Below are 26,320 nucleotides of genomic sequence, written 5' to 3' on the forward strand. Positions count from 1 at the left end.
TTTTTTTTTTAAAAAATATTTATTTATTTATTTATACAAGCACTGGGTACAGTCAGAAGCGCAGGAGGATGAAAGAATTCACCAGAGCCAGAGCAGTGAGCAGAACAGGCAGACTGAAGAAATACACAGCTGAGGGGAGCAGCGGGCGCGGCAGGAGAGGTCTGCGCGCCATGTGGGACCCTCGCCTGGCGGCCGGGGATCGAACCCGCGCTGCAGAGGCTGCGGGCAGCTTCGCAACCCAGCACTCAGCCACTGCGCCACTGGGGAGGCCCCTAAAAGACAGTTTTCTTCAGACAAAAAAGACACTTTTTCAGTCTTACTTTCAAGCTTAGTCATTTTTCTGCTCTTACTGGATTTTATATCATGTGGTATGAAATACAGATGCTCTTCATGTGCATAGATATTTCCTGAAAAAAGTCAATTAGGTTGATTATGCTGACAAAGTCATTTTTTCCCCCTGAATAATATCCTTTGGAGGTGTGCTCCCTTGGGGACATGACTGTCCTTTAGATTGAAAGAAAGTTAGATTGAAAGAAAGTAAATTTGTAGATAGATAAAAGAGGTAGCAGGAAGAAAGGAATATTTTTCTTTTGTTCCAGTAAAGTCCCAGAGTCACATGGAGATAGAAATGAGGTGAAGAGGATTGGACTAGGGAATAACAAAGGAGGGCCAGATTAAGGAAGAAGGGTTTGGAGAGTTCTGGGAGGTATCTCATGGAAGGGGGAGATAGTAAAGGCTTAGGAACCTGTCAGTACAATTTGCATCTAATATCTAGAGAGTCTAGAGCATGGCAGTATGGATTAAAAAAACCAAAACCCTTGTTCACAGCAGAGTGACTTGGTGCTGATACATAGCCACCCGGAAGAGCTCAAGGCAGGAGCAGGATGATGCAGATTAATCTTATGGGATAGGGGAGGTACCCTTCTCTGTAGTTACTGGGTTTTATGTGTGGGTGGATGTGAAATGTTTTAAAACAGTAATTTAGGAACTGAGTCCTGGGCCATGTTATTGGCCATAGTTAATTAGGGTTTTAAAATGTCTTTTAACTTGGAGCAACCAGTGCTTTGGAGGTTGTTTTAAAAGTCTTTTCAATTTATTTCCTCCATGAGCTAAAATTATATGTGGGGGAGTCTTGTGGTAATGATTGCTCCTTAAACAGTCATTTGCAGCCCTTCTTTGTGTGTTGGTTCTGTGAGCTCCCAATTCTGTCCTTGAGTTTTAGTTAATTGAAGAATGTTGAAAGTGAGATTTCTGCCAAAACCTGTTTTTTCCAAAGGTCTTTCGAAAGATCTTACGGTTCAACACTTACTCAGTCTTGATACTAATTGGAAACAGGAGAGGGAGGACATGGGGGTGGGAAAACCTGAAAGTTAGTGGAACTGAGTGGGTGATGTTATTGCCACCTTGTGGATTGTGAAGGATTAGCATTTGTGGGAGCTCAGAACTGCTTGTTTCTGAGGTAAGAGTGACTTTCAAGTGTTGCCTTTGGCGTAAGTTCTATCTCTGGTTGTTGGTGGACAGTTTCTGGTTCATCATGATTGATTCTAGCACTTGGGAGGGACAACTCTCAATTCCCTTTTTGCTCTTTTCCTTGGTATTTCCTGCCCTGCCTCAGTATTATCTGTAGCAGGGGCCTCCATAGCTTATTCTACTAATAACCTACCCTTTTTATGCTCTGTAAGGAAATTCTGGCTTGGTGCTGCTAGGAGGAGGCTGGAGATATGAAGTCATGCCCTGTGGATTCGTCTTTGGAATACTTGGTCTGATTTTCTTGCCACTTTTCATGTTTTGGTAGTTTGTTGAAGCTCAGCATTGACTGAGCTGGCTGGTGGGAAGGGCTTTAGCCAGAGTGGGAAAGTGACTGCCAGCATTGGGAGTCTGGTGTGATTGAATGACAATTAACTAGTTATTTAGCACTTGGAAACTGGGGAGGGCAATGCCATGTTATGTAACCCTTTTCACCTAGAATGGTTTTTTGGCAGTGGCAATTCAATGTCATTGAGTGTGAAGGCAGCCACACCTGGTAGCCTTCTTAGACCTTCTCTGTATTGGGAGTAAAAGATGGATTCTACTTGCAGAGAGGGGATCTTTGTTTGGAAGCCATCTCTTGTGAATTGGACTCAGCTTTTTGCCAGGGCTGCTTAGCTGCCCCTTTTAACACCTGGCATTCAGAGCGACTTGTCTGGCAGGGCTTTGTGATCCCACTCTGGACCATTCTGCAAGGCATCTTTCTGGGGGAAACTGAAAGTAGGTTTGTATTTGCAACAGAATGTGGAAGTATTCCTTCCTGTTGATTTGTGGTTCTTTAACTTGAGTGAACAAGCGAATGAGCTTCTTAAAATTATGCATATTCTTAAATCATGTGACCCTCATCCCCAGTTCATTTTCTTTGGGCCAGTGCTTCAAGTCTTTGTAACAGGAGATTCTATGGAATGATATTATTTCTAGAATCTCTGGCTGAAGAAGTTACCTATTTTTTGCTTTTTTCAGACTGTAACTGATACTACATTTGAAATGTTGGGAGGTTGTGACAATGTTAGTAGCTATTCACAGAGATGAAAGGAATATTCCCCCTTCACCCTAGGTGCTAGCTTAGCTCTTCTATGGGGGATGGAGGGTTGGTGCTTCCCTTTTAAAGTGACTTGGTGGGTGATAATAGTCATAACCACTGTTGATATCTTGCTCTGTGGCAGCCCCTATGCTAAACCATTTCCATATATGATCTCATTTAGTCTTCACACAAATATGGGAAGCTTGTTGTCATCAATCCCATCCTCATTTTATAGATGAGGAACTAAACCCATGAATTATATATCTGCTTGAGAGCACATACCTAAATGGATTGCTGATATCAGTGGCGGCCCATGGAGCTCCAAAGTTCCTGAACTGAAGTTCTCACAGTCCCAGCTCTCTAAAGCAGGGTTTTCCTGCAGGTGTTCACTGGGGTAGTGTGCGTGCATGTGCCACATGTGATACTAGGGTGAATATAGATGGTCTGTGCTTTCTAGACTGGGTGGTATCTTGAGGGCCTTGACAGAGACAGGATCTAGTTTCAGTCCGTTCTTGATGATTACAGGCAGCTCACTGCCCTTTTGAGCAGTTGGAAATTAAAAGGAATAGATGACTTGGAATAGATGAACATTTTGGGAATTTTTGATCACAGAACCTAAGCCCATTATGTAAAGTTTCTAAGAGGAAAAGACTTGGTGGGGAGTGAAGGGTGTGCGTTGCAAACACATGCATATTCTTTTGCCTGCCTTCTGAGGCCTCAAGACTTTGAAAGTTTTGAATCTCCTTCCCGTGGCATTCTGGCATTCTCTGATTCCTGGAGATTTAGTGGGCGGGAGAAGGGCCCCAGGATTCAGTTGTGGTAGATTTTAAGAGCAACAGAAATCTGTCCTATCCAGAGTCACCTGTGTATCCCTGTTTCTTTGGTCCTGGAGAAGAGCTTGCTAACTATCTAGTTTTGTTCTTATATCCCTTCTGTTATTACTAACTGCTGTAATGTTTTCTGATGTGTTAAATTCCTCACCTGTGGTGGGTAAGGCCAGGTAAGGAGCCTAAGACAGGTGGCCTTTGTGCCAATGATATACTTATTTTTCTCTCATTTACATGCTATTCGTTGGATGTTGTTTGAGGTCACAGGAGAGCACTATTGTCAGTGACCCATGGGAAGATTACATGGGAAAACATTCTTTTAAATCATACATGAAACCACAAAAGTAGGTTTGGGGCCTCTTTTCAGCAGTGGTCCTAGCTCACTGTTGTCTGTGGGATGTGTTGTTTTTGTTCCCTCTGATTTGTTAAAACCCAGGTTAGACTGTCTACATTATCAAGATTATTCTTGTCTTTGAAATTACAGAGGGTCAGAGTTGGGATATTGTTATCCAAAGACAGTAGTTCCTGATCACCTTTAGGTTATTTCATAGTGGCCAAGTGCTCTGGGTATGTAGTTTAGGTTTAGACTTGGGGAATAGTGTGGATTGGTAGGAGAGGAATTGGTGAAAGATTAGCAGACTTGTTATGATTCTAATCCTAGCTCTGTCAAAGACTTAACATAGAACTTGGGGCACACTCCTTCATCTGTGCCTCCTTTTTTGAGCCTGCCTAAATTCAGAAATGACTTCAAATAGCTGAAAATGTTGGACTTTTGGATAGCATTACTTAATGTTGTCCTTCTTTATGTTTGAAATGTGTGTAAAAATGGACAGTTTTTATTTTGATGTAACTGATGCTGTACTTTCCTTGTTGATAAAATAGTTAAAACTAAAAAGCACACCTGGAAGATACTGTAGGTTTAATTTTAGACCACTGCAGTGATGTGATATCACAATAAAGCAAGTCACACAATTTTTTTGGTTTCCCAATGCATGTAAAAGTTAAATATACACTGGCCTGTTGTCCTCTGTTAAGTGTGCAATAGCATTATGTCTCCATGTTCATAACCTTAATTAAGTGTGATACAGAGGCACAAAGTGAGAGCTTACTGTTAGAAAAATGGTGCCAATAGATTTGCTCGATGTAAGGTTGGCACAGACTTTCAGTTTGTAAAATATGTGATATTTGGGAGGCACAGTAAAGCAAAACACAATAAATGAAATATACCTGTATAGGCATGGATTACTTGTTGGCACACATAATATTACAATTTCATGAGAACTGAGTTCTTAAAACTTTCACTCCATACCTCCACCCCCATGCTCACCAAAGCTGTACCATCTTTGCCTGGAAAGGGTCTGTTTAGAGTTCCTTAGCATGCTTATCACTGCTCCTTTGCTTACTAACACTCTCAAATAGAGACAGGAAGCTAGATCTTTGTTGTAAGTATTCACCATTGCTGAGCTGCCTTTGCAGAATCATGCTTTCATGATTTTATGTAGAATTATGCTCTCATCTTTAGGATTCCTTTATCTTAGCTTGTCATCTAATTGCTTGCTTTAAACAACCAAGCATAACTATATGTCCTTATATCCATCTTGTTTGTGAACTACTTTCTTCCTGTATAAGTGACACTTGTGACATATAATCACCTTTATTTTGTAACTACCAGGAGTAAAGATCAGTTGATATTTACTAATTGTTTATTGTTATGGTTCTTAGACTTCACTGTGCACTGGAATTATCTGAAGGGTGGTTAAACACACATTCCCAGAGTTTTTTGATTCAGTGTATCTGGGGTGGTGCTGGTATATGCATTTCTAACAAGTTCCCAGGTTGCTGATGCTGCTGGTCTGGGGACCATACTTTGAGAGGCACTTATTATAGTGATTATCGTCTACAATGAAACAGGTGCTGTGTGAAAGAGAAACTAGTGTAAGATGTGGTCTCCGGTTTTAAAGATCCTGCCTTTGAGATTTGGGATCTTCCATCTGAATGTAAACTATGTATGAGGCTCTGCAGACTAGTGCCAAATGAATCTTTGAGAAGTTCAAACCAGTAGCTGGGAAGTCAGGGAACTTGAAGAACTACTGTGGTCACTTCATCTGGGTGCTTAAAATCAATGAAGGCACATTCCAGGCAATAAAACACTGATAAAGGTGTGGAGGTAGAAGTGACACAAGGCAGTTTCAGTGGGTTGCAAGTAGTTAGTCACTTTGAATTGATATACATTGCATGCTAATAGTGAGAAATAGATTGGAAAATTATTGGACTCAGATTGTACTGACTACTGGAGAAGGGATGCTTTTAATACATATGAGTAGCGATTGATAGGGCCCTATTTAGGCCTGGAAGAGAGGTGAATTAGAGAGGGGAGAGAGCATATAAGAAGGAGGTAACCAGCTGAAAGGTCTTAAAATTCCTTGTTGCATTCTGCTCCCTGCTCTCATGGCTTTTTTTCTTCCATGTTGAGTGAGAAATTAGTCCTGAAAATTGTCCATGTTTAGCCTGTGGTAGCCCCGTATACAGTTACCTGTGGTTTGCTGCTACTCCTGACAAGATTAACTATGAATCTCTATTTTTATCCCTGGGACAAAAAAGAAAAACAAAAAGGAACTAGTGGGTTCTAAGATATGAAAGTTTGATAGTGTTGTATTAGGGTGTAATGATGAGAACTTTTGTAGTTGGAATTCTTCTTTAGGAAGATAATTTTTGGATTTTTAGCTTTAGTTTTTCAGCAGAGTGATTTTTGTTGGACTTTTTTTTTTCCTAATGGAATAGAACTGAACATTAGTAGGCATCATTTGGTGTTTTGACCAAGTCTCTATTTTTAAATATTGTAATCATTAGGATTTTATATGGATTTTGAGATTAATATAACCTTCAAAAACATGATAACCTTTAGCAGAATGGTCATATTCCCTTTAAAATTTGAAAGATATCTACCTTGTGCTCAGAAAATAGATCAAGTGATTAAAATGAGTAAGTCATTAAGGAATAAATCTGTATTTTCATCACATTCTTTATTGTTTTATTGGCCTTATTCTTGGTCTAAAGACAGGGCAAGTTTTTTATATTAATAAAACATGAAAATGAATTAGTTTTTGATGGCTTTTGATCTACTAGAAATAAAAAGAAAACTTGCTATGTAATCTTTAGACTAAGAAATGAAGGCAAGCATACTATCTTAGCCATATGTAAGCTGAATGTGGGTCTTAAGCAATTATTTAATTCCCATATTTTATTATTGTGGTTGGCACTTCCTTGTGTTTATGCTTTGAAAAGTTTTGTTGCTTTCATGAAACTGCAAGTTAAAGTCATGATATCTTCTTAAATTTTAGGTACTTACACTGTGAAATTTTATGATGGAGTAGTTCAGACTGTCAAACATATTCATGTCAAAGCTTTTTCCAAAGATCAGGTGAGAAATGTGGTTTTGTGCTTTGTGGTATGAATAATGCTAACATTGCAGTTTTGTTTCTCAAATAAAGACATTACATTTGTTTATGATGGCAAAGTCTTTATTTCCTCCATCTGATACAATTTCACCAGAAAGTAATACACAAGTTTTCAGAATTGTAAATTTTTGTCTTTCTGCCATTTTCTTTTAATACAGATTATTCTTTCAGAACGTGCCAAATACTTGGATACCTGTTATCCTTGTCTTTTTTCAAAAGTATCTGGTTATTATTCTTTTTTGTCTTCTCTGTCCTCTGTCTACCCCTATCACGCCCCCCAAGCTTTTTCCATCACAGGGAACTTGCTGAAATGCTTGAGGAGCCCTAGGTGGTTTTTTTTTTTTTTTTTTTTGGTCATCTAACTTTGTCCTTAAGCTTAGGACCATAACTTCAGAACTATAGTTTGAGGTAGTTTGGCAATCACTTGAATAAGATGTGCCTGGATTGAAATTTTGTTTCCTATTGTCCCAGTCACCATGCATGTGTGGGGCTACAGAGATGGCCCATCTAGAAGTGTTGCCTACTTTCTTCATGATTTTTACCCTTTTATTGTTTTTCATGTTTTTGTCAGAATGACCTAAGGATCAAAATTTGGATACTAATGTTTTAAAAAGTTCTGATTTTAATTAATTTTAGCTATTGAGACAGCTGACGCAAGTTAGTGAAGGATTTTATCAATGAGTCATAACCGGTTACCTCTTTTTGGGTGGTTGTTCATGTGACAGTGTTTGGGGATGCTGGAACCTCTTGTATCTTTTCTTATGATCAAATGCTTCTGCTTACCAAGATTTTAGTAAATTCTTCTGTGCATAGATTTAGCAGTTCCAAAGGATGTTGACACATGGTATCTTTAAAGATAGCCCCAAGAATGTTACTGCCTTTTGCTGGCTTTCCTTTTCAGAAAACTGACAAAATTATAAAGCACTAGTATTGAATATCTTTTCCCCTCAGGCATCTATGGAGCTATGAAGTACTCTAAAACATTATCTTGGCTTTAAATTTGGTAACTTTTTATTGTTATGTTTATGGAGAGTTAGTAGAGATAGATGGATATATTAAAAATTTCACCAGAGTTCCAGATAACATTTAGCTCTTTACTCTGTTGTACTCAATAAATTGATTGATAGCATTCAAGGTGCTTTGACTTGGAGATGGGCACCTTTTCCATTGTGGATCGTGGGTACCTCAGTTCTCAATTCCCAGCTGCCTCTGAATGTCTTAACCTCATCTCACAACTGGCAGGTGGCCAAGCATAGATTGTGGCTCCTACTTGTTTTTGTTTGCTCTTTTCTAAGGGTGTAGTGGTTTAGAGAAATGATTTTACAGGTCTCTTCAGCTTTAAAAGTCTAAGGTTCTATAAGGGCCACTTTCAAAGCAAAACTTAAAAAATATCTCTGGTAGATAACTTTAAAGCTTTTTTTTCTTAACAGTATTAGAATAGATTGTTTTTTCTGTAGACCCATGCTTCCCTAAATGTTTTGATAATTTTTATTTTAGGAGCATTTATCTTTTTGAAGTTGTAAAAACAATATATGTTGTTTTTAGGAAAATTTAGGACACAAGCACTAGAAAGTAAAAACTACATAGATACCATTGCGCTGAACATTTTGATGCATGTTCTTCTGTGCTTCTTGTTAAATATATATGTGTGTGTGTATTTATTTCTCATTTCACAATGGGATTCATGAGGTATCTTACTGTTCTATAACTTGCTCTTTTCTATTCACAGTTCCTTAATACTGTGTGAGACTTTTAATGACTATCTAATATTCTGTAATTGTATGTAACCCTACTTTGTGCAATCAATTATCTAGTGGTGGTTAAGGATATTTGTAAATATAGGTGCACAAGCCTGATTATTCTGTTAGCAAATTTAATTTCTAGGAATTCACTATAGTTCATAAATACAAACTTTTAAATCTTGTGATCCAAATTGCCCTTCTTTGCCATGGTTGCAGTTTATATTTGAGAAGTGCTTGTTCTCAAACCTGGCTATTTTCAGAAAAATTGTGGGGCTTGAGAAAATATTTTCTTCTAGGTTTTAGCTTCAGGGATTCTCTTTGTTTGTTATTTTTCCCTATGGGATACATTAAGCTTTCATTCACAGAGTAGTTTAGACACTCCTGTTTCCTGTTTATGGAAAAATCTGTGTGCATAGTGTATGCTAAGTGTTGGGGAATCCCATATGAATGAAGTATGGTGAACCCTGCTCTTCTCATGAGGACTTGAAAAAGAGATGCCTATACAAATAAACTTAATTGTAGTTTTGGAAACTTCAGGCTTTCACACAGTCACACTAGAGCATAAAATTTTTAGGATAGCTTCTTAAAGCCTGTAGTTTATAAGAAAAGTAACCAAGAAGCAGTCCTCTTAATGGACAAAATCTCAGGAGCTCAGGAACAGTGTAACTGGCTTGTTGGACTGGGCACAGAAGTAGAGACCCTGTTTTTGAGTTGGACAATCTTTATATCTTAACTGTTCAACCTCTAGTTACCAGTTTTTCACTACACAGTACTTAGTCACCTCTGGCAAACTGAGCCAGTCCTCTGACATTATTTAGTCATGTTTGGGATGAGGAGGACAGGGCATGAAGGGTTTTTCTTAGAACACCTCTGTCAGATAGATTGCTTTCTAGAAGAAATCCTTGTAAGTAGCTGTTACTTTATTTTCTAGTGACTTACCAATTATAGTAAGGAAGATTGCTTTGTCTCAGAAGGAATTGAACAGAATTGTTGTTTTCTTTAAACTTAGGGTTGTTTTTCAACCTTAAGAGTCTGGGTGGATATTTTCAGTCGTGCGTATCATATGTCCATATGTGACCTGGCATATGTCCTCTTTATTTCTTTTGTCTGTCTCCATATGTTTGCAAAAAAAAAAAAGCCACCTGATTTTTGTATTTGCAAGTAATCACAAAATATGTTTCATCGCTATTTTGCTCATTTTAGAATATTGTGGGTAATGCTAGGCCTAAAGAAACAGATCACAAAAGTCTTTCATCATCTCCTGATAAACGAGAGAAGTTTAAAGAGCAGAGAAAAACTACGGTCAATGTGAAGAAAGACAAAGAGGATAAAGCCTTTAAGACAGAAAAAAGATCCAAACAGCCTGATAAAGAAGGAAAGTTAATCTGTTCTGAAAAAGGGAAGGTTTCAGAGAAAAACCTTCCCAAGAACGAGAAGGAAGATAAGGAGAACATTTCAGAAAATGACAGAGAATATTCTGGAGATGCTCAAGTGGACAAGAAACCTGAAAATGACATTGTGAAGAATCCACAGGAAAACTTGAGGGAGCCAAAAAGAAAACGAGGCAGACCCCCTTCCATAGCTCCTACTGGTGAGTTTCCTGAGTGGGCTCTGCAATGGGCAATGCCAGAGTATTCTTCTTTGGCCCTTTGTGGTTCTTTTTAACTCCAGTACTTCATTTCTTCATTTTTGTGACTGACTGATTCGTCCCATGATCTGAAAACAAGTTGTGTCTGTGGAGCTCACACATCGTGTATCCAGAGAAATATAAGTTGCGAAACAAAATTTCCACAACTGCACTTCTGGGGTGGTAGATAACTGTCTACTAGATACCTCAGCTTATATGATAAAACCTAATAAGCTAAAACCTTTTGCTTGTGCCTATTCAAATGATCTTAGTTGAAATAAACTTAGTAGGACCTGGAATCAGGAAATATAGTCTCCATGAGAGACGTGAAAGAGGAAAGGCAGAGAAGTATTAAATAGGTCTAAGTCTCTGAATGATATGAGGTCCAAGAACCCTGGACCTAGGGAGGCATTGGTGCACTTTGAAATTGAGTGCTCTGGAGAGTGATTGTCAATTGGAAATTTCCATAATTTTAAGTAAAAACGGTGAGGTGGCTAATTAGTAAGAATCAGGTTAGAGGTTATAGTACAAACTTAGGGAAGAATATACAATTATTTTAAAAAGTTGAAATTTGGAATTCTTTCAGAATAATACAAACCCTAAAGTTATTCCTAAGCCAGACATTTATTCTCTAGATTGATTCAGGGCCATGAAGAGCCCCCAGACTCTCTAGATTGAACACTGCCTGTGATGTAAGGCAGTGGGTCTCTCAGATATTCTTTCTTGCGTTTCCCTTCATGAATATTAAACAACTGAGTCCCCTAGCACATTTTAAATGATATCTGTTTTTTTCCTCACAAATTTAACTACAAAAGATATTTTTAAAGCATCAAGTATATTTTCGTCAAAACATGAAACTAAAGTTAGCTTATTCATTGTTCTCTTATGATGAAAGATCTCAAAATCAGTCTTCTCTATTTAATCAGACAGGTACATCAGACTTCATGTGGGGGAAAAAAATCTACCTTAATTAACTTTAAATAAATTCATTATTATTCCCAGTAGACAATCTTTTCACATATGAGTTCAAATTTTCAGGTGGGAAACTGAATATAGATTGATTTGTTCCTAGATGAAATTAAATTAGATATCTCTTCCTTCAGTTGTTGTATCTGGATTTTGCCTTCCAGAGTGGAGCATGCTGGAAATGTCACTAATTCTAAAAAGGGCTCAGACCTGTGCTTTCCTATGTGGTAGCCACTAGCCAACATGTGACTATTGAGCACTTTAAGTGTTGCCAGTCTGAATTGAGATCTTTTATAAGTATAAAATATACACCGGATTTCAAGTACTTAGTATTAAAAGAACCAAGAATGTAAATTATATCAATTTTTTAATATTGATTACATGTTGAAATTAGGTTTTTGGATGGGTTAAATATAGTCATAAAATTACTTTCACTTTATAAAGTATCTTTAAAGTGACCATTAAAAATTACAAATTACATATGTGGCTTGCATTTGTGACTCTCACTATATTTCTGTTGGATAGCATTGACCTAAATTTACTGACTTCTCAACAGGGTTTTGGGAGAGAAATAAACCCTAATGCCCAAGGCAGGATCTGTAATGAATTAACTTCTCTTTTGTACTGAGAATGGTACTAGTTGTAAACCATCTTTGGGAGAATTAAGAATTGAGGATTGAGAAACCTTTGTTCACATGAGGAACCCTAACTGAAAAAGTGGAGATTTTAAATCTCTAGGCAATGTTCATTTTAAGGTGTGGGGTGAGTGAGAGGCAGATCTTTTTATGTAAGTGAGGGAAGAGCACTTATGCAAAGAGAGGTAGAAAATGTGAACTAGCAGAAATCTGACGTGCCCTTATATCAGGTTAGGAAAGAGTATATGTGGAAATTGAGTGTTCTGAAACTGATCCCCATTAGCTATTCAGCTCTGGCTTGTACTCTTGGAAAGTATATACTGGGGTAGTTGCACCCCAGTTTGCAGACTGTTTCTGTTGACATGACTTCACTCAGATAAAAAATAAGCAGCAGTTGGGTTTGGGGCATTCAGTTTATTGTTTTTACTTCATATGTGTAAGGTTTCATACCAAATAAGATCAATTTTAATAGAGAAATAGTGTTTTCGAAACTTACTGTTAAACTTGCCTGGGGTGCTCCTCCCATCAGAATGTCTGGAGTTGGATCTGGGGATGCAGATTGTTAATAACTTTCCCAGATAATTCTTATGGTAAGAAGAGTTTGGGAAACATTGAAATTCTGTGTAGTCAGCCCTAGTTTGTATATGGTATCGAAGTGAAGACTTGCCAAAAATCTCATCTGTACTTCAAATTGTTTCCAAAAAACTGCTTGGAATCTATCAGTAGGTTGACTCGGGAGTCTTGAGCTGATTGTACAGGCCAAATTGGAACAGGATCTGAGTTATTTAAGGAGGGTTGTTTGTATTTGTGTTTACTTTGAAATGTGTGTAATCTCCATGTTCCCTCTACTTGGAACAAAACAATGTTGATACACTAGGAAGACTGAGCACAGGAAGAGACTGGGAGTTTTATACTCACATCAGGTTTGCCTCAGAGCTTAGCTCTGTCTCTTGTATAGCTTTCTGAAGCTTCTGGTCTTCAGTGACTCTTAGTCCCTTTCCCATTCCTCCTCTCATATTTTTCCCTTCTCCTCTTACTTTCCCATATACTTCTTTCTCCCTCTTCCTCTTTTCCCCCCTCTGATAGCCCTCCCTTCCCCCATGCTTCCCAATTTCTTTTCTTTTTTCTTCTGCCCACCATTCAAATTCCTGAATGGGGGAGAGCTTTGTAAGTGTTAGGTTTAAAAATAAAGAGAGTACTATCCAAGGGTTTGGCATCTACACTGTTAAATTATGCCAGAGCTGGATTTGCTAGGGATCAACAGTCTTCTCTGGAACACTGACTATCGAATAGCCTATTCTCCTGAGATTTTTCTGGAATGGTTTTTAAAAGGTTATGTTTTGTCCCTCAAAACTAGGACCTATGCCAAGCAAGTAGCGCTTGAAAACAATAATCAAGCTATAGTCATAGGGTGCACATTTTAGGAATTAGCTTGCATGATGGATTTCCTGAGTATTGAATAAACTAAATTTTGAAGAAATGATTTGATGGTGATAAAATGACCTTTTTATTGCCCCTCTACTTTCATGTTTTAAAGCAGTCAAGTTGGGGTGTGGTGTTTAAAAAGAGGGCTTCAGGAAAGAAGTATGTGACTACAACTGGATCATAGGAGAGATCAAAAAAGATTCAGATCAGTCAGCAAGGTGTTAGCATTTCCCATAAGAAAATAATTTCTCATGCATTTCACTTTTTTGTTCTTTAGTTTAAGTAAGAATGCCCTTGATCTATTTATCGTGCAAAGTTGTCTGTGTGTGTGTGTGTGTATATATATATATATATAGATGTGTATATACATATGTGTATATAAATACACATATATATTTTGTTTATATATATAATAATGAAGATTGGACACTAAGAAATTACATACCTTTTTTGGTGTAATCTTATATACATTGTAGCTGTGGATTCAAACTCTCAAACTTTGCAACCAATAACATTGGAATTGAGAAGACGGAAAATATCAAAAGGAAGTGAAGTCCCCTTAAAACGACCTCGACTTGACAAAAATTCATGTGAGTTTCCAGTTTGTATATGTGTGGCTAGAAATTAACATCATTTGGGTTAGCTTCCCCCATACCCATGTTGTCCCTATACTCAGTGGGCTCTAATGCTTGTCCTTGATCACAGAAGCTAATGTGAGTGATCTGTGCTTGGTTCAAAAAGAATATTGCAGTGGTGTCATCTCCATAACTATAAATTATATTTGATTTGGATTCTACTGGAAATTTAGTGACTTAGGATCCCTTCCTAAGTGAAGCTTTAAAAATACCATTTATTGATTAAAAAAACAAACAAGTCCTTTGGCTCCAAAAAGGATTTGTATTGACTCTAAAGTTCTATAAACTGTATTGACTTTGGAAGTTAGTACACAGACTTTTATGTTGAGAAGTCCCAAAATAGAACTTAGTTGTCAAGATTGGGACATGACTTGGGCACATATGTTCAAACCATGAATCCTTAAATAAGGAAAATTCTATCCTGGCAGAGAAACTATGCCTTTAAATAAAACTATAAACTAGGGAAGGGTACTCTCTTTTATCACAATTCTAATATTCTAGAAGACTCTCTGTAAAACTCTTATAGAGGCAACTAGTTCAGGAATTTGTAGTGGCAAAGTTATTCTTTTTACTCATCTCTTGACTACAACTCTCTTAATGGTTTATAGCCCAGGAAAAGTCAAAAAACTACTTGGAAAACACTGACAAAGAATTGTCGAGAAGACGATCCTCCAGGCTGTCCACTAATGGGACCCAGGAGATCCTAGATCCTGACTTGGTTGTGTCGGATTTGGTTGATACAGTTAATACTGATCCTTTGCAGAACGCATCATCCAGTACCAAGGAATCTGAAAAAGGTAAGAGTCTCTTCTGGATTTATCTTGCCAACCTGACGCCTATCTAGTGAGAACCAGTCTAAGTCATTGTGTACTGCTTCCTGCAAGTTATTGAATGAGCTGCATTGTTCTTCACTGATGATTCAGTAGACAAACTTTCTATATGTTTGTGAATGTTTTTGCTTATATATACTGAATGTTGGGTTGGAGACACAGTGCTTGAAGACCCCATGCCCTTCTCTGTCTTTTTGGTGCCATCTCACTCTAGTGTCTCTGTTTTTTGGTTAACACTTCTAGCAGACCCTCCCTTCATTTTAGTCTTGTCAGTTTATTTATTTATTTTTCTTTGTGCTACTCATAGTTCTCTTTATTGGCCTGTTTTCTTTGAGCTGCTTCTGATTTATGGTACTGGAACCTATGAATATATTCTTGTATGCTGGGAGATGATGACATCCTCAAAAAATTCCCTGGCTTTTTTAGTGTTGTGGGAATTTCCCTTCCCAGGTTAAATATACATATATGTTCTCTACATTCGCTTTTTTTAAAATTCCAGGTCAGTTGAAATCTCCTTTGGAAGCTGGCCAGATCTCATCAGCACTAACTTGCCACTCCTTTGGGGATGGATTGGGGCCTACAGACTTGGATTTGAATTGCAAGTCAATGGGAGAAAACAATATGAAAACGGAACCAGCTTGTCCTCTTGCTGAGTTACAAGAGATTTCTACTGTGGCAGGTTCATATTTAAAGTTAACATAATTTTCTAATACATATATTTGCTTTGCTTTGATTGTGAAATGAAGAAAAATTGTAATGTTTTTTTCCTACCTCATTAATAATTCTATATCATTTTAATGCTGTATACTCTTTTCAGTTCAGATAAAACTAATTTGTATTCCTTCTCTTGATTAGTATGGCTAGGTATTTATCAATTTTGTTTATTGTTTCAAAGAGCAAACCTTTTGACTTTCTCTGTCTTTTTGAAATGTCACTGATTTTTGTTTTGACCTTGTTTTCTTTCTTTAAAATTTTCAAGAAACTTAGATCATTGATTTATATCTTACTTTTCAAGTGAGCATTTAAAGTTATAAACTTCACTCTAAATACTACTTTAGCTGTATCCTACACATTTTGATATGCTATGTTTTCATTGAATTCAAAATAACTACTAATTTGTTGATCATGGATTGCTTAGAAGTGTTGTCTTATTTCTAAGTATTGAGATTTTTTAAAGGTACTTTATTGTTACTGGTTTCCAATATAATTCCATTATGGTCAGAAAACATGATTTATAGGATTTCAATCTTTTAAAAATTATTGAGACTTATTTATGACTCAGCATATGATCTGTCTTGGAGACTGCTCCATATGCAATTGAAAAAAAATGATTTGCTTCTCTGTTCTTTATATGTCAGTTCGGTCAAAGTGATTGATGGTGTTTTATCTATCTATCTATCTATCTATCTATCTATCTATCTATCTATCTATCTATCCTTCCATCCATCCATCCATCTATCCATCCATCCATCCATAGATAATTTTTTGTCTAATTGTATCAGTTAATAAGTGAGAGGTGTCAAAAATCTCTAATAATGATTATAGGTTTGTCTTTTATTGCCTTTAATTCTGTTAACTTTCTTCATGTTTTTGAAGTTTTTTTTTAATTTTAATTAAATTTATTTATTTATTTTTTAAATTTTATTTTTATATTCCGCATACAATTGCAACCCCCTTATTTTGACCCCAGTCCCTCCCCTCCCCAGACCCACCCCTCATAGAGTGTCTCTGGTTCATAGTTGTTTGTTGATTATGATTTTCACTTTCTTATAGTTATTCATTTTCCTGGTCCTTTATTTAAGTTTTCTAGATTCCTGCTATGAGTGAGACCATCTGGTATTTTTCTTTTTCTTTCTGGCTTATTTCGCTGAGCATGATCCCTTCCAGCGCCATCCATGTTGCTGCAAATTGCATGTGTTTATCTTTTTTGAATGCTGAGTAATATTCCATGGTGTATATGTACCACATCTTCTTGATCCAGTCACTTGTTTTTGGGCATTTGGGTTGTTTCCAAATCTTAGCTATTGTAAACAGTGCTGCTATAAACATAGGGGTGCAGGTGCTCTTTGGAATTGATGTTTCTGTGTCCTCTGGGTAAATACCTAGGAGTGGAATTGCTGGATCATATGGAAGCTCTATGTTTAGTAGGTCAAGAAATCTCCACACAGCTCTCCATAGTGGTTGGACCAGTTTGCACTCCCACCAACAGTGCAGGAGAGTTCCTGTTTCTCCACAACCTTGCCAACATTTGTTGTTGCTAGTTTTTTTAATATGTGCCATTCTCACTGGTGTTACATGGTATCTCATGGTAGTTTTGATTTGCATTTCCCTGATTACAAGTGATGTTGAACATTTTTTTATATGCCTGTTGGCCATTTGTATTTCCTCTTCAGAGAAGTTTCTTTTTAGCTCTTCTGCCCATTTTTTGACAGGATTATTTTCTTTGTTGTTGTTGAGTCTCATCAGCTCTTCGCAGATTTTTGTGATCAGTCCTTTATCATTAGTGTTGTGTGCAAAAATGTTCTCCCAGTTGGTGGGGTTTCTTTTAGTTTTTGTTATTGTCTCTTTTGCTGTGCAGAAGCTCTTTAATTTGATGTAGTCCCAGCTGTTGATCTTTGCCTTCACTATCACTGCTTTGGGTGATGTGTCTGTAAAGATGTCTTTGATGTGCATATCCTGTAGTGTTTCGCCTATATTTCCTTCTATGTATTTTATGGTTTCAGGTCTTATGTCTAGTTCCTTAATCCATTTTGAGTTGGTTTTTGTGCATGGTGTAAGGTAGTAGTCAAGCTTCATTCTTTTGCATGTAGCGACCCAGTTTTCCCAGCACCATTTATTGAACAAACTTTCTTTGCTCCAATGCATATTCTTTGCTCCTTTGTCAAAGATTAGTTGACCATAAATCTGTGGGTTTATTTCTGGATTTTCTATTCGATTCCATTGGTCTGTGTGTCTGTTCTTGTTCCAATACCATGCAGTTTTGATGATTATGGCTTTGTAGTATAGTTTGAAATCTGGGGGTGTGATGCCTCCATTCTCTTCTTTTTTTTTTCCAGGAGAGCTTTGGCTATTCAGGGTTTTTGGTGATTCCATCTGAATTTCATCAACATTGTTCTATTTCTTTGAAGAATGACATTGAAATTTTTATTGGAATAGCATTGAATCTATATATTGCTTTTGGTAGGATGGCCATTTTAATAATGTTTATTCTTCCAGTCCATGAGCAGGGGATGTCTTTCCATTTCTTTGTACCTTCTTCTATTTCTTTTAACAGTGCTTTATAGTTTTCTTTGTATAGGTCCTTTACCTCTTTTGTTAGATTTATTCCCAAGTATTTGTTTTTTTTTTTTTTTTTGTTTCGATAATAAAAGGGATGGTTTTTTTCATTTCTTCTTCTTCAGATTTATTGTTTGTGTATAGGAAGGCCACTGACTTTTGCATGTTGATTTTGTATCCTGTCACTTTGCTGAACTGATTGATGAGTTTAATTATTTTTTCTATGGAGTTTTTGGGGTTCTCTATGTAGATTATCATATCATCTGCAGATAGTGATAGTTTGACTTCTTCTTTTCCTATTTGGATTCCTTGTATGTCTTTCTCTTGTCTTATTGCTCTGGCTAGGCCTTCCAGTATTATATTGAAAAGCAGTGGTGAGAGTGGACATCCTTGTCTTGTTCCAGATCTTAATGGAATTGCTTTCAGCTTTTCACCATTGAGAATGATACTGGCTGTTGGCTTGTCATAGATGGCCTTTATGATGTTGAGGTATGTTCCTTGTATCCCAAGAATTTCAAGGGCTTTTATCATGAATGGGTGTTGCACTTTGTCAAAAGCTTTCTCAGCATCTATTGATATTATCATATGGTTTTTATATTTCTTTTTGTTGATGTGTTGGATAACATTGATTGATTTTCGGATGTTGAACCTTCCTTGTGTCCCTGGAATGAATTCTACTTGGTCGTGGTGAATTATCTTATGGATACATTGTTGGATTCTGATAGCTAAAATTTTATTGAGGATTTTTGCATCAGTGTTCATTAGGGAGATTGGCCTGTAGTTTTCTTTCTTTGTGTTGTCCTTGTTCGGTTTTGGTATTAGTGTAATGTTGGCTTCATAGAACGTGTTTGGTATTATCCCTTCCTTCTCAATTTTTTGGAAGAGTTTGTGAAGGATAGGCACTAATTCGTCTCTGAATGTTTGGTAGAATTCATTTGTAGGGCCTCCCCGGTGGCGCAGCGGTTGAGTGCTGGGTTACTAAGCTGCCCGAGGCCTCTGAGGCGCCGGTTCAATCCCCGGCTGCTCCCCGGCCACCAGAGGAGGATCCCACATGGCGCGCAGACCTCTCCTGCCGCCCGCTGCTCCCCTCAGCAGTGTACTTGGGTCCTTCTTCCTGCTCTGCTCCCCGCTCTGGCTCTGGTGAATTCTCTCACCCTCCCGCGCTTCTGACTGTGCCCAGTGCATGTATAAACAAAACAAACAAACAAACAAAATAAATAAATAAATAAAACATGCCTCTAAAAAAAAAAAAATTCATTTGTAAATCCTTCAGGCCCTGGGCTTTTGTTTTTGGGGAGGTTTTTGATTACCATTTCAATTTCGCTTCTTGTAATTGGTCTGTTTAAGTGTTCTATTTCTTCTTTATCTAGCTTTGGGTGATTGTAGAGTTATAGGAATTTGTCCATCTCTTCTAGATTGTTGAACTTGTTTCCATATAACTGTTCATAGTAGTTACTGATTATTCTTTTGATTTCTGCTGTGTCCGTTGTGATTTCTCCTCTTTCAGTGATGATCCTGTTTATTTGTGCTTTCTTCCGTTTTTGCCTGGCTAGGGGTTTGTCTATTTTATTGATTTTTTTTTTTTTTGAAGAATCAGCTCTTGGTTTCATTGATCTTTTGGATTGTTTTTTTAATTTCGATTTCATTTATTTCTGCTTTGGTTTTTATTATTTCTTCTACTGGTTTTGGGTTTTTTTTTTGTTGTTCTTTTTCTAGATCTTTGAGCCTCGAGATTAGGTTGTTTCTTTGAGTTCTTTCTTGTTTCTTGATGTGAGCCTCTATTGCTATATATTTTTCTCTTATTACTGCTTTTGCTGCATCCCATACATTTAGGAAATTGGTGTCCTCCTTGTCATTCAATTCAAAGAATTTTTTAATTTCTTCTTTGATCTCCTCGTTAGTCCAGTGGACTTCCAGTAGAGTGGGTTTCAATCTCCATGAGGTAGGAGAGTACCTTGCCTTCTTTTTATGGTTTATTTCTAGTTTGATGCCTTCATGGTCAGAAAAGATGGTTGGTATGATTTCAATCTTGGTGTATCTGTTGATGTTTGTCTTGTGCCCCAGTATGTGATCAATCCTAGAGAATGATCCGTGTGCGCTTGAGAAAAATGTGTACTCAGATTTTTTTGGGTTTAGTGTTCTATAGATGTCTGTTAAGCCCAAGCTCTCTAGATCCTTATTTAGAGCTTTAGTGTCTTTACTTATTTTTTGTCTTGTTGATCTATCCATTGTTGATAGTGGTGTGTTGAAGTCTCCCACTACGTATGTGTTTTCTCTGATGTCTATTTTCAGAGATGACAATAGTTGTCTGATATATTTTGGTGCTCCTTCGTTTGGTGAATATATGTTAATGAGTTTTATTTCTTCTTGAAGTATTGTCCCCTTTTCATAATGTAGGGACCGTTGGGGTCTCTTTTTATCTTTTTGAGTTTGAAATCTGTTTTATCTGATATAAGTATAGCTGTTCCTGCCTTCTTTTTTGGTCTGTTTGCTTGTAGGATTGTTTTCCATCCTTTAACTTTGAGTCTGTTTTTATCTTTTCAGCTAAATGTGTTTCCTGGAGACAGCAATAGGTTGGGTTTTGTTTCTTAATCCAGCCTGCGACTCTGTCTTTTTATTGAAGAGTTTAGTCCATTTACATTTAGAGTTAGTATTGATGTTAGCATCTGTACTTGCCATTGTGTTTGTCTTTCCTTTGATTTTATTTATTTATTCTTTTAATAACTTTTTTTTTTTTTTTGGCCTTCTTTTGTTGTTATTCGTCTCTCTGCGGTTCTGGCTTTAAGACTCCTTGTTGTATTTTTTGGAGGGGGGGTTTAGTCGTAATGAAATTCCAGAGTTTCTGTTTGTCTGGGAAGGTCCTTATTCTTTCTTCATAGAGGAAGGAGAGCTTTGCGGGATAGAGTATTCTTGGTTGGCATCTGTTTTCTTGGAGTCTGTTGACTATGTCCCTCCACTCTCTCCTTGCCTGTAGTGTTTCTTCGGAGAAGTCTGATGTCAGTCTGATTGGTTTTCCTTTGAATGTTATCTCTTTCTTCCCTCTTGTCATCTTCATTATTTTTTCCTTGTCTTGGATTCTTGGGAGCTTTACTATTTTGTGTCTTGCTGTATTTTTCCTTTCATCATGGAAGTTTGGTGTTCTTCTTGCTTCTTGTATATCAATTTTCAGCTCCTTCTTCACATTTGGGAAGTTTGCTTCAGTTATTTCCTTGAATATTTTCTCTGTTCCTACATCTCTCTCCTCTCCTTCTGGGATTCCTATAACTCTTATATTTCCTTTCCTCATGGAGTCAGATAGTTCCCGAAGTCTTTCTTCGGTCTTTTTCCTTCGTACTTGTCCTTCCTTTTCTGTTTTAGTTCTTTTTATTTCTGTGTCTTCAAGAGTCCTTATTTGTTCTTCCATTTCATCTGTTCTGCTTTCATTGCTTTTGCCAGAGTTCTTTAGCTCCTCCATTAATCCTTTGAACTCCTGCATTTCTTTCACTTCCCTCTTTAGGGACTCAATATCATTTTTCTGGTCATTGATTATTTTTCCCATATTGTTGATTATTTTTCCCATATCATTTTCGACTTCTTTAGTTTTTTAATCATGGCGACTTTAAATTCTCTATCAGGAAGAATCATAAGTTCCTCTAAGTCACTGTTGTTGCAGTCTGGTGTTTGTCTTTTTGTGGTGTGTCTTTTCCCTGGGGATGCGCTTTTTTGCTTGTAATTTTTCTTCTCCCTGCTGCTCGTTTTCTAATTTGTCCTATGCATTGGGACACTTTGTTGCTGGTACTGGCTGGTATCTCTTTGGTGTGTTCTTTCTGGGATGTTGGAAACTGGTGGTCCAATTAAGTCCAATACTGTTATGCCAGAAGTCCAGTAGGACAGTGGTACTATGGATATGTTAATGGTTGCTGTCCCAGAAAATCTCCTCCTTCTGTATTTAATTCCAGAGGTGGGTCTTGAGGTCCCACAGACTGCCCTGGCAGTGGCTCGATTGCCCGCTGGGCTCCAAATCACTGGATCCCTCTCTTGGCTCTGACTGCCAGACGGGGCCTGGCTTGTGGGGGCTTTTCAGCTCACCTCTGGCTGTGGGGATAGCCCTTTCCCAGTTCCACACAGACTAGGTCGGCTCCAGATGCAGAGATCCCTGTTCTAAAATGGTGAGTCAGGAGGACACTTCCCTGTGCCTGCGGTCTGCACCAGCAGTGACTAGAGCCCTCTCTGGGCTCTGACTGTTGGCCACAGAATGTGATTTTAAGGCTTTGTGCTTTGGTATGTGTGTGTATGTGAACATTTTTTTTCTCTTGTTTAATTTATTTATACTATAGTATCCATGAAATCATCAAGCCTGTCAGTTTTCAGTCATATCCTAATGCTAATTTTGAAATAGAATATAATTTAGGTTGTAAATAAGAATTTTTAAATATTTTATGGTTTGGGGCATGAAAAAATAATATTACCAAAGTTTTAACATACTATCCAGTACTAATGGGAATTGTATTGTTATATTTAGGAAAAATTTGATTCACTCAGGACCTAATCTATAGAGTAGGAGTGACGAGTTTAAGATGATTGCTTCCATTGATATGAAGGAAGTCTTCAATAACTGAGTTTCTGACACTCATGAAGTCCTTGAGACAACTCTACTTTTGGTCATCAGTACCTGACAGACCATTGCCTTTTGTTATTTGGTTTTGGGAAAAAAGTCAGACTTTCTTTGTCTCTTCGAATTTGATCATGGAGTCCTCCCGAGTTCTTTTGCCTTCCAGCTCTGTTTAATTGGTTGTCCTTTCACCCCCTCCCTTTTAGTCTTGGAATTCTTTTTTATCAAAGTATTTGGTCATTAAATCTCAAAGGCTCAATACTAAAACCTTTGTAACAGTTATACTCTTCTTGTGTAAAAACTGTTGTAAGATCCGTTAGATTTCATAAAGAGATCTCATCTGCATATCTCCTGGGTCTGTCCACACAGATAAGAACTAGAATGGTGGTGAGTCTGAGTCTAGTTCAGCTCATGAGTAACAAGTGCTTTGTTGGGACCCCTGATTTTTGTTTTTAGTGTTTTTCGCTTTTATTTCCCCAAAGTCTGAAACCCACAGAATTTGTATGGCTTCTCAAAACACAAGCAAGCAAACAAAAATCTTTTCTCTCACAAGATGAGTCATAGTTGAATCTCTGCTAGCTATCCTGAAGTTGTATTTATTCTCTCCAAACAGTAATCTTTGAAGATAATGGCAGTCTGATTGTTGTCTCAGAATATATATACATGTTACCTTGTACTGCATTGTTTTGTTAACATAGGCACTGTAATAACTAGGATAATCACCAGGAATTCTTTTTTTTTTCCCAGTAACAAATACTTTTAAGAAAACAGATGATTTTGTGACATCTAAAGCACCAACTGTTGACCTAGACCACAAATTTAGGTGCAAGATAGTGGATTGTTTAAAATTTTTCCGCAAAGCCAAACTGTTGCACTATCATATGAAGTATTTCCACGGAATGGAGAAGTCACCAGAGCCAGAGGAGAGTCCAGGAAAGAGGCATGTCCAGACGAGGGGCTCTTCAGCTTCAGACAAGGCTAGTCAGGAGAGCCTGACCAGGAAGCGGGTCTCTGCCAGTTCCCCAAGTAAGTATTTTCATTCTAATGTTAATATCTATCATACTGCTGAGGTCACAATGCTTGCATTTCTGAAAGAATGTAGGCATTAGGTTGGTCTCATCCAGCTGAATCCAAAAAGATTGAAAATGACAGTAATAGTTCCATCATGTTGATATTTTTGCATCAATGTTGATGAAAGATATCATTTTGTAGTTTTTCTTTCTTGTAATGTCAGTCTGATTTTGGTATTAAGAGTAATGCTGGCCTCGTGGAATGAGTTAGGCAGTGTGTCTGTTCTTGAACACTGAGAGCTTCCCCTTAGAGCCTTTGCACTTGTTGTCCCTTCCTGTGAAGTGCTTCTCCCAGATCTCTGCATGTCTTTGCTCAGGTGTCCCTATCTCAATGATGCATTCTCTGATAACAGACCATTTAAGTTGCAAATCTTTCTTTCCTTAGCTTTATTTTTTCCATAGTACTAATCATCTCCTAGTTTGTGTTCTGTCCACATCCATTGGCATGTAGCTCTGTGAAGGCAGGGGATTTTGTCTTTTTTGTTGTCATTCATTGCTCTATCCCTCTGACCTAGAAATGGTGCCTGGACAGAGTAGATGCTCAAATATTTGTTGAATAAATGAATATATCCATGACTAATAATATAGTTGTAGCCCAGAGAATATAGAGAAATGGACTATTGTATTTTTATATCTGAGGGAGGTTGTTCCTTAGGATCAGAGAACGGTGAGTGTTATTGATGGCTTTTGTGAAGGTCAGGAGACATTTTGACCATGTTTTTGCTAGTCATGGTCATATGGTATGTTGTGGTCTGACCATGGCTAAGTCAACCTGTTTTTTGGACCTAGATATCTTAATCTTAAAATGAACATTTTTGCAAATTAAACTAAGATCTTTTCTAGAGTTCTTGATTTTTTTTAAAAAGATTTATTTATTTATTTATACAAGCACTGGGTACAGTCAGAAGCACAGGAGGGTGAGAGAATTCACGAGAGCCAGAGGGGAGAGCAGAGCCGGCAGACTGATGAAGTACACTGCTGAGGGGAGCAGCGGGCGGCAGGAGAGGTCTGCACGCCATGTGGGACCCTCGCCTGGCGGCCGGGGATCGAACTGGCGCTGCGGAGGCTGCGGGCAGCTTTGCAGCCCAGGGCTCAACCGCTGCGCCACTGGGGAGGCCCGAGTTCTTGATTTTTGAACTTTGTTTTCCAGTTGCAGAGTATTTTAATTGGAAGGGAACTTAGACATCCTTAAGTCCTGTATTCATTGACCAGTGAACTAACATCTGCCTGTACACTCCAAGTTTGCCATCTGTTAGGTGCAGTTTGATACCCTCTCTGATGGTTCCTGAATGCCTGTTTGGCAGTGGTACATGGTACATTTGCTGGGCGGCATTGCTGGCGTGTTGCTGCTAACCCAGGTGAACCTTCTTTTAATTATTTGTGTGGATGTCAAACAGGTGCTGAACTTGTTTCCCCACCTGTGAAACAGGATTGACACACACAGGTGGTTGTTAGGCTTAAGGTAGATGTTTGTGGTTTCTTTGCATATAAGTTCTTAGTTAAACCATTTGAATCTGATTTTTACCTTCCTGTACCTGCTTTTTCATCCATCTCGATTCCATATCAGAATCACTTGAAGAACGTTTTAAAACATCCTGATGCCCTCAAAAACATTATGCTAAGTGGAAGAAACCAGACACAAATGTCACATATTGTAAGATTCCATGTATATAAAATGTCCAGAAGAGATAACTCCATAGAGATAAATGCAGATTGTGGTTGCCAGAGGCTGGAAAGAAACCAATGGTAAGGGGCTTTGCTTTGGAGTAATGGTATTGTTTTGGAATTAGGTGGAGCTGATTGCACAGCATTGTGAATATACCATGTACCATTGGATTGTTCTTTTTTTAAAAAAAACAGCTGTTTGATGCTTAATTGCACAGTGGAGCTTTATATATTAAATATATATATCCAGTTTTTACTGCAATGAATTAACTAAACATCCATTGCCTCCAAACTTTACTTAACCACTTTTATTTTTTCAAAGATCTCACATATATATTACTAAGACAACCAGTTTGCTTGGTACAAAAGCATACTAAGAGAAAACATGTCCAATTAATGGTGATGTTTTCAGTGTGACATGGTAAGATGCTACTGATCTTGATACAGTGTAAGTACGTGTGCTGTCTCCTGTGCAATTCCTTATAGACCCAGATTGGTTCTTCTGCAGTGTTTCCTCTTGAAATTGTGCCTGATTTTATTACCGGTTCTCATTCACATCTATTGGGGAATGGGGCGATTCTCCTTTTGTTTCTTGGCCAGAAATTGCTTGATCCTGGAAGTCTTGTAAGAATACATAGCAAGGGAGAGTCAAGCACACACAATCCATTGGTGGAGAAAAAGAGAGAAAGCTCATGCCCCTTTTAATTTCTCCTTCCCATCCCTCTCTCCCTCACATCCCTAGGCAGCCACTCTTCTACTTTCTTTTTTTGTGTGTGGTCTTTGTTTGGTGTTGGTATTAGTGTGATGTTGGCCTCATAAAATGTACTTGGTAGTATTCTTTTTTCAATTTTTTGAAAGAATTTTCCTTTTGATGCATTGTTGGATTCGGTTTGCTAAGCTAGTCTTTCTATTGCTATGGGGTACTTTTTATTTCTTAGAATTTTATGTAAGTGGAATCATGCAGTATGCATTCATTTTTGTGGCTTGTTTCAGCATGCTTATTTTGAGATTCATTTATGGTG

General features: G+C 37.7%; 1 protein-coding gene across 1 annotated transcript in view; it reads left to right on the plus strand.

The window, feature by feature from the left end:
* PHF20 (PHD finger protein 20) overlaps positions 1-26,320 on the plus strand; it is a gene marked incomplete at its 5' end in the record, with an annotated part of 80,934 nt that overhangs the window by 28,774 nt on the left and 25,840 nt on the right. Inside the window, 6 exons of the mRNA XM_084246817.1 lie at positions 6,720-6,799; positions 9,782-10,169; positions 13,708-13,821; positions 14,475-14,663; positions 15,196-15,375; positions 23,311-23,589. Coding sequence (XP_084102943.1) covers positions 6,720-6,799; positions 9,782-10,169; positions 13,708-13,821; positions 14,475-14,663; positions 15,196-15,375; positions 23,311-23,589 — 1,230 coding nt within the window. The remainder of the gene's footprint in view (positions 1-6,719; positions 6,800-9,781; positions 10,170-13,707; positions 13,822-14,474; positions 14,664-15,195; positions 15,376-23,310; positions 23,590-26,320) is intronic.

This window comes from Talpa europaea, assembly GCF_964194135.1.
Source record: "Talpa europaea genome assembly, chromosome: 11".
NCBI lineage: Eukaryota > Metazoa > Chordata > Mammalia > Eulipotyphla > Talpidae > Talpa > Talpa europaea.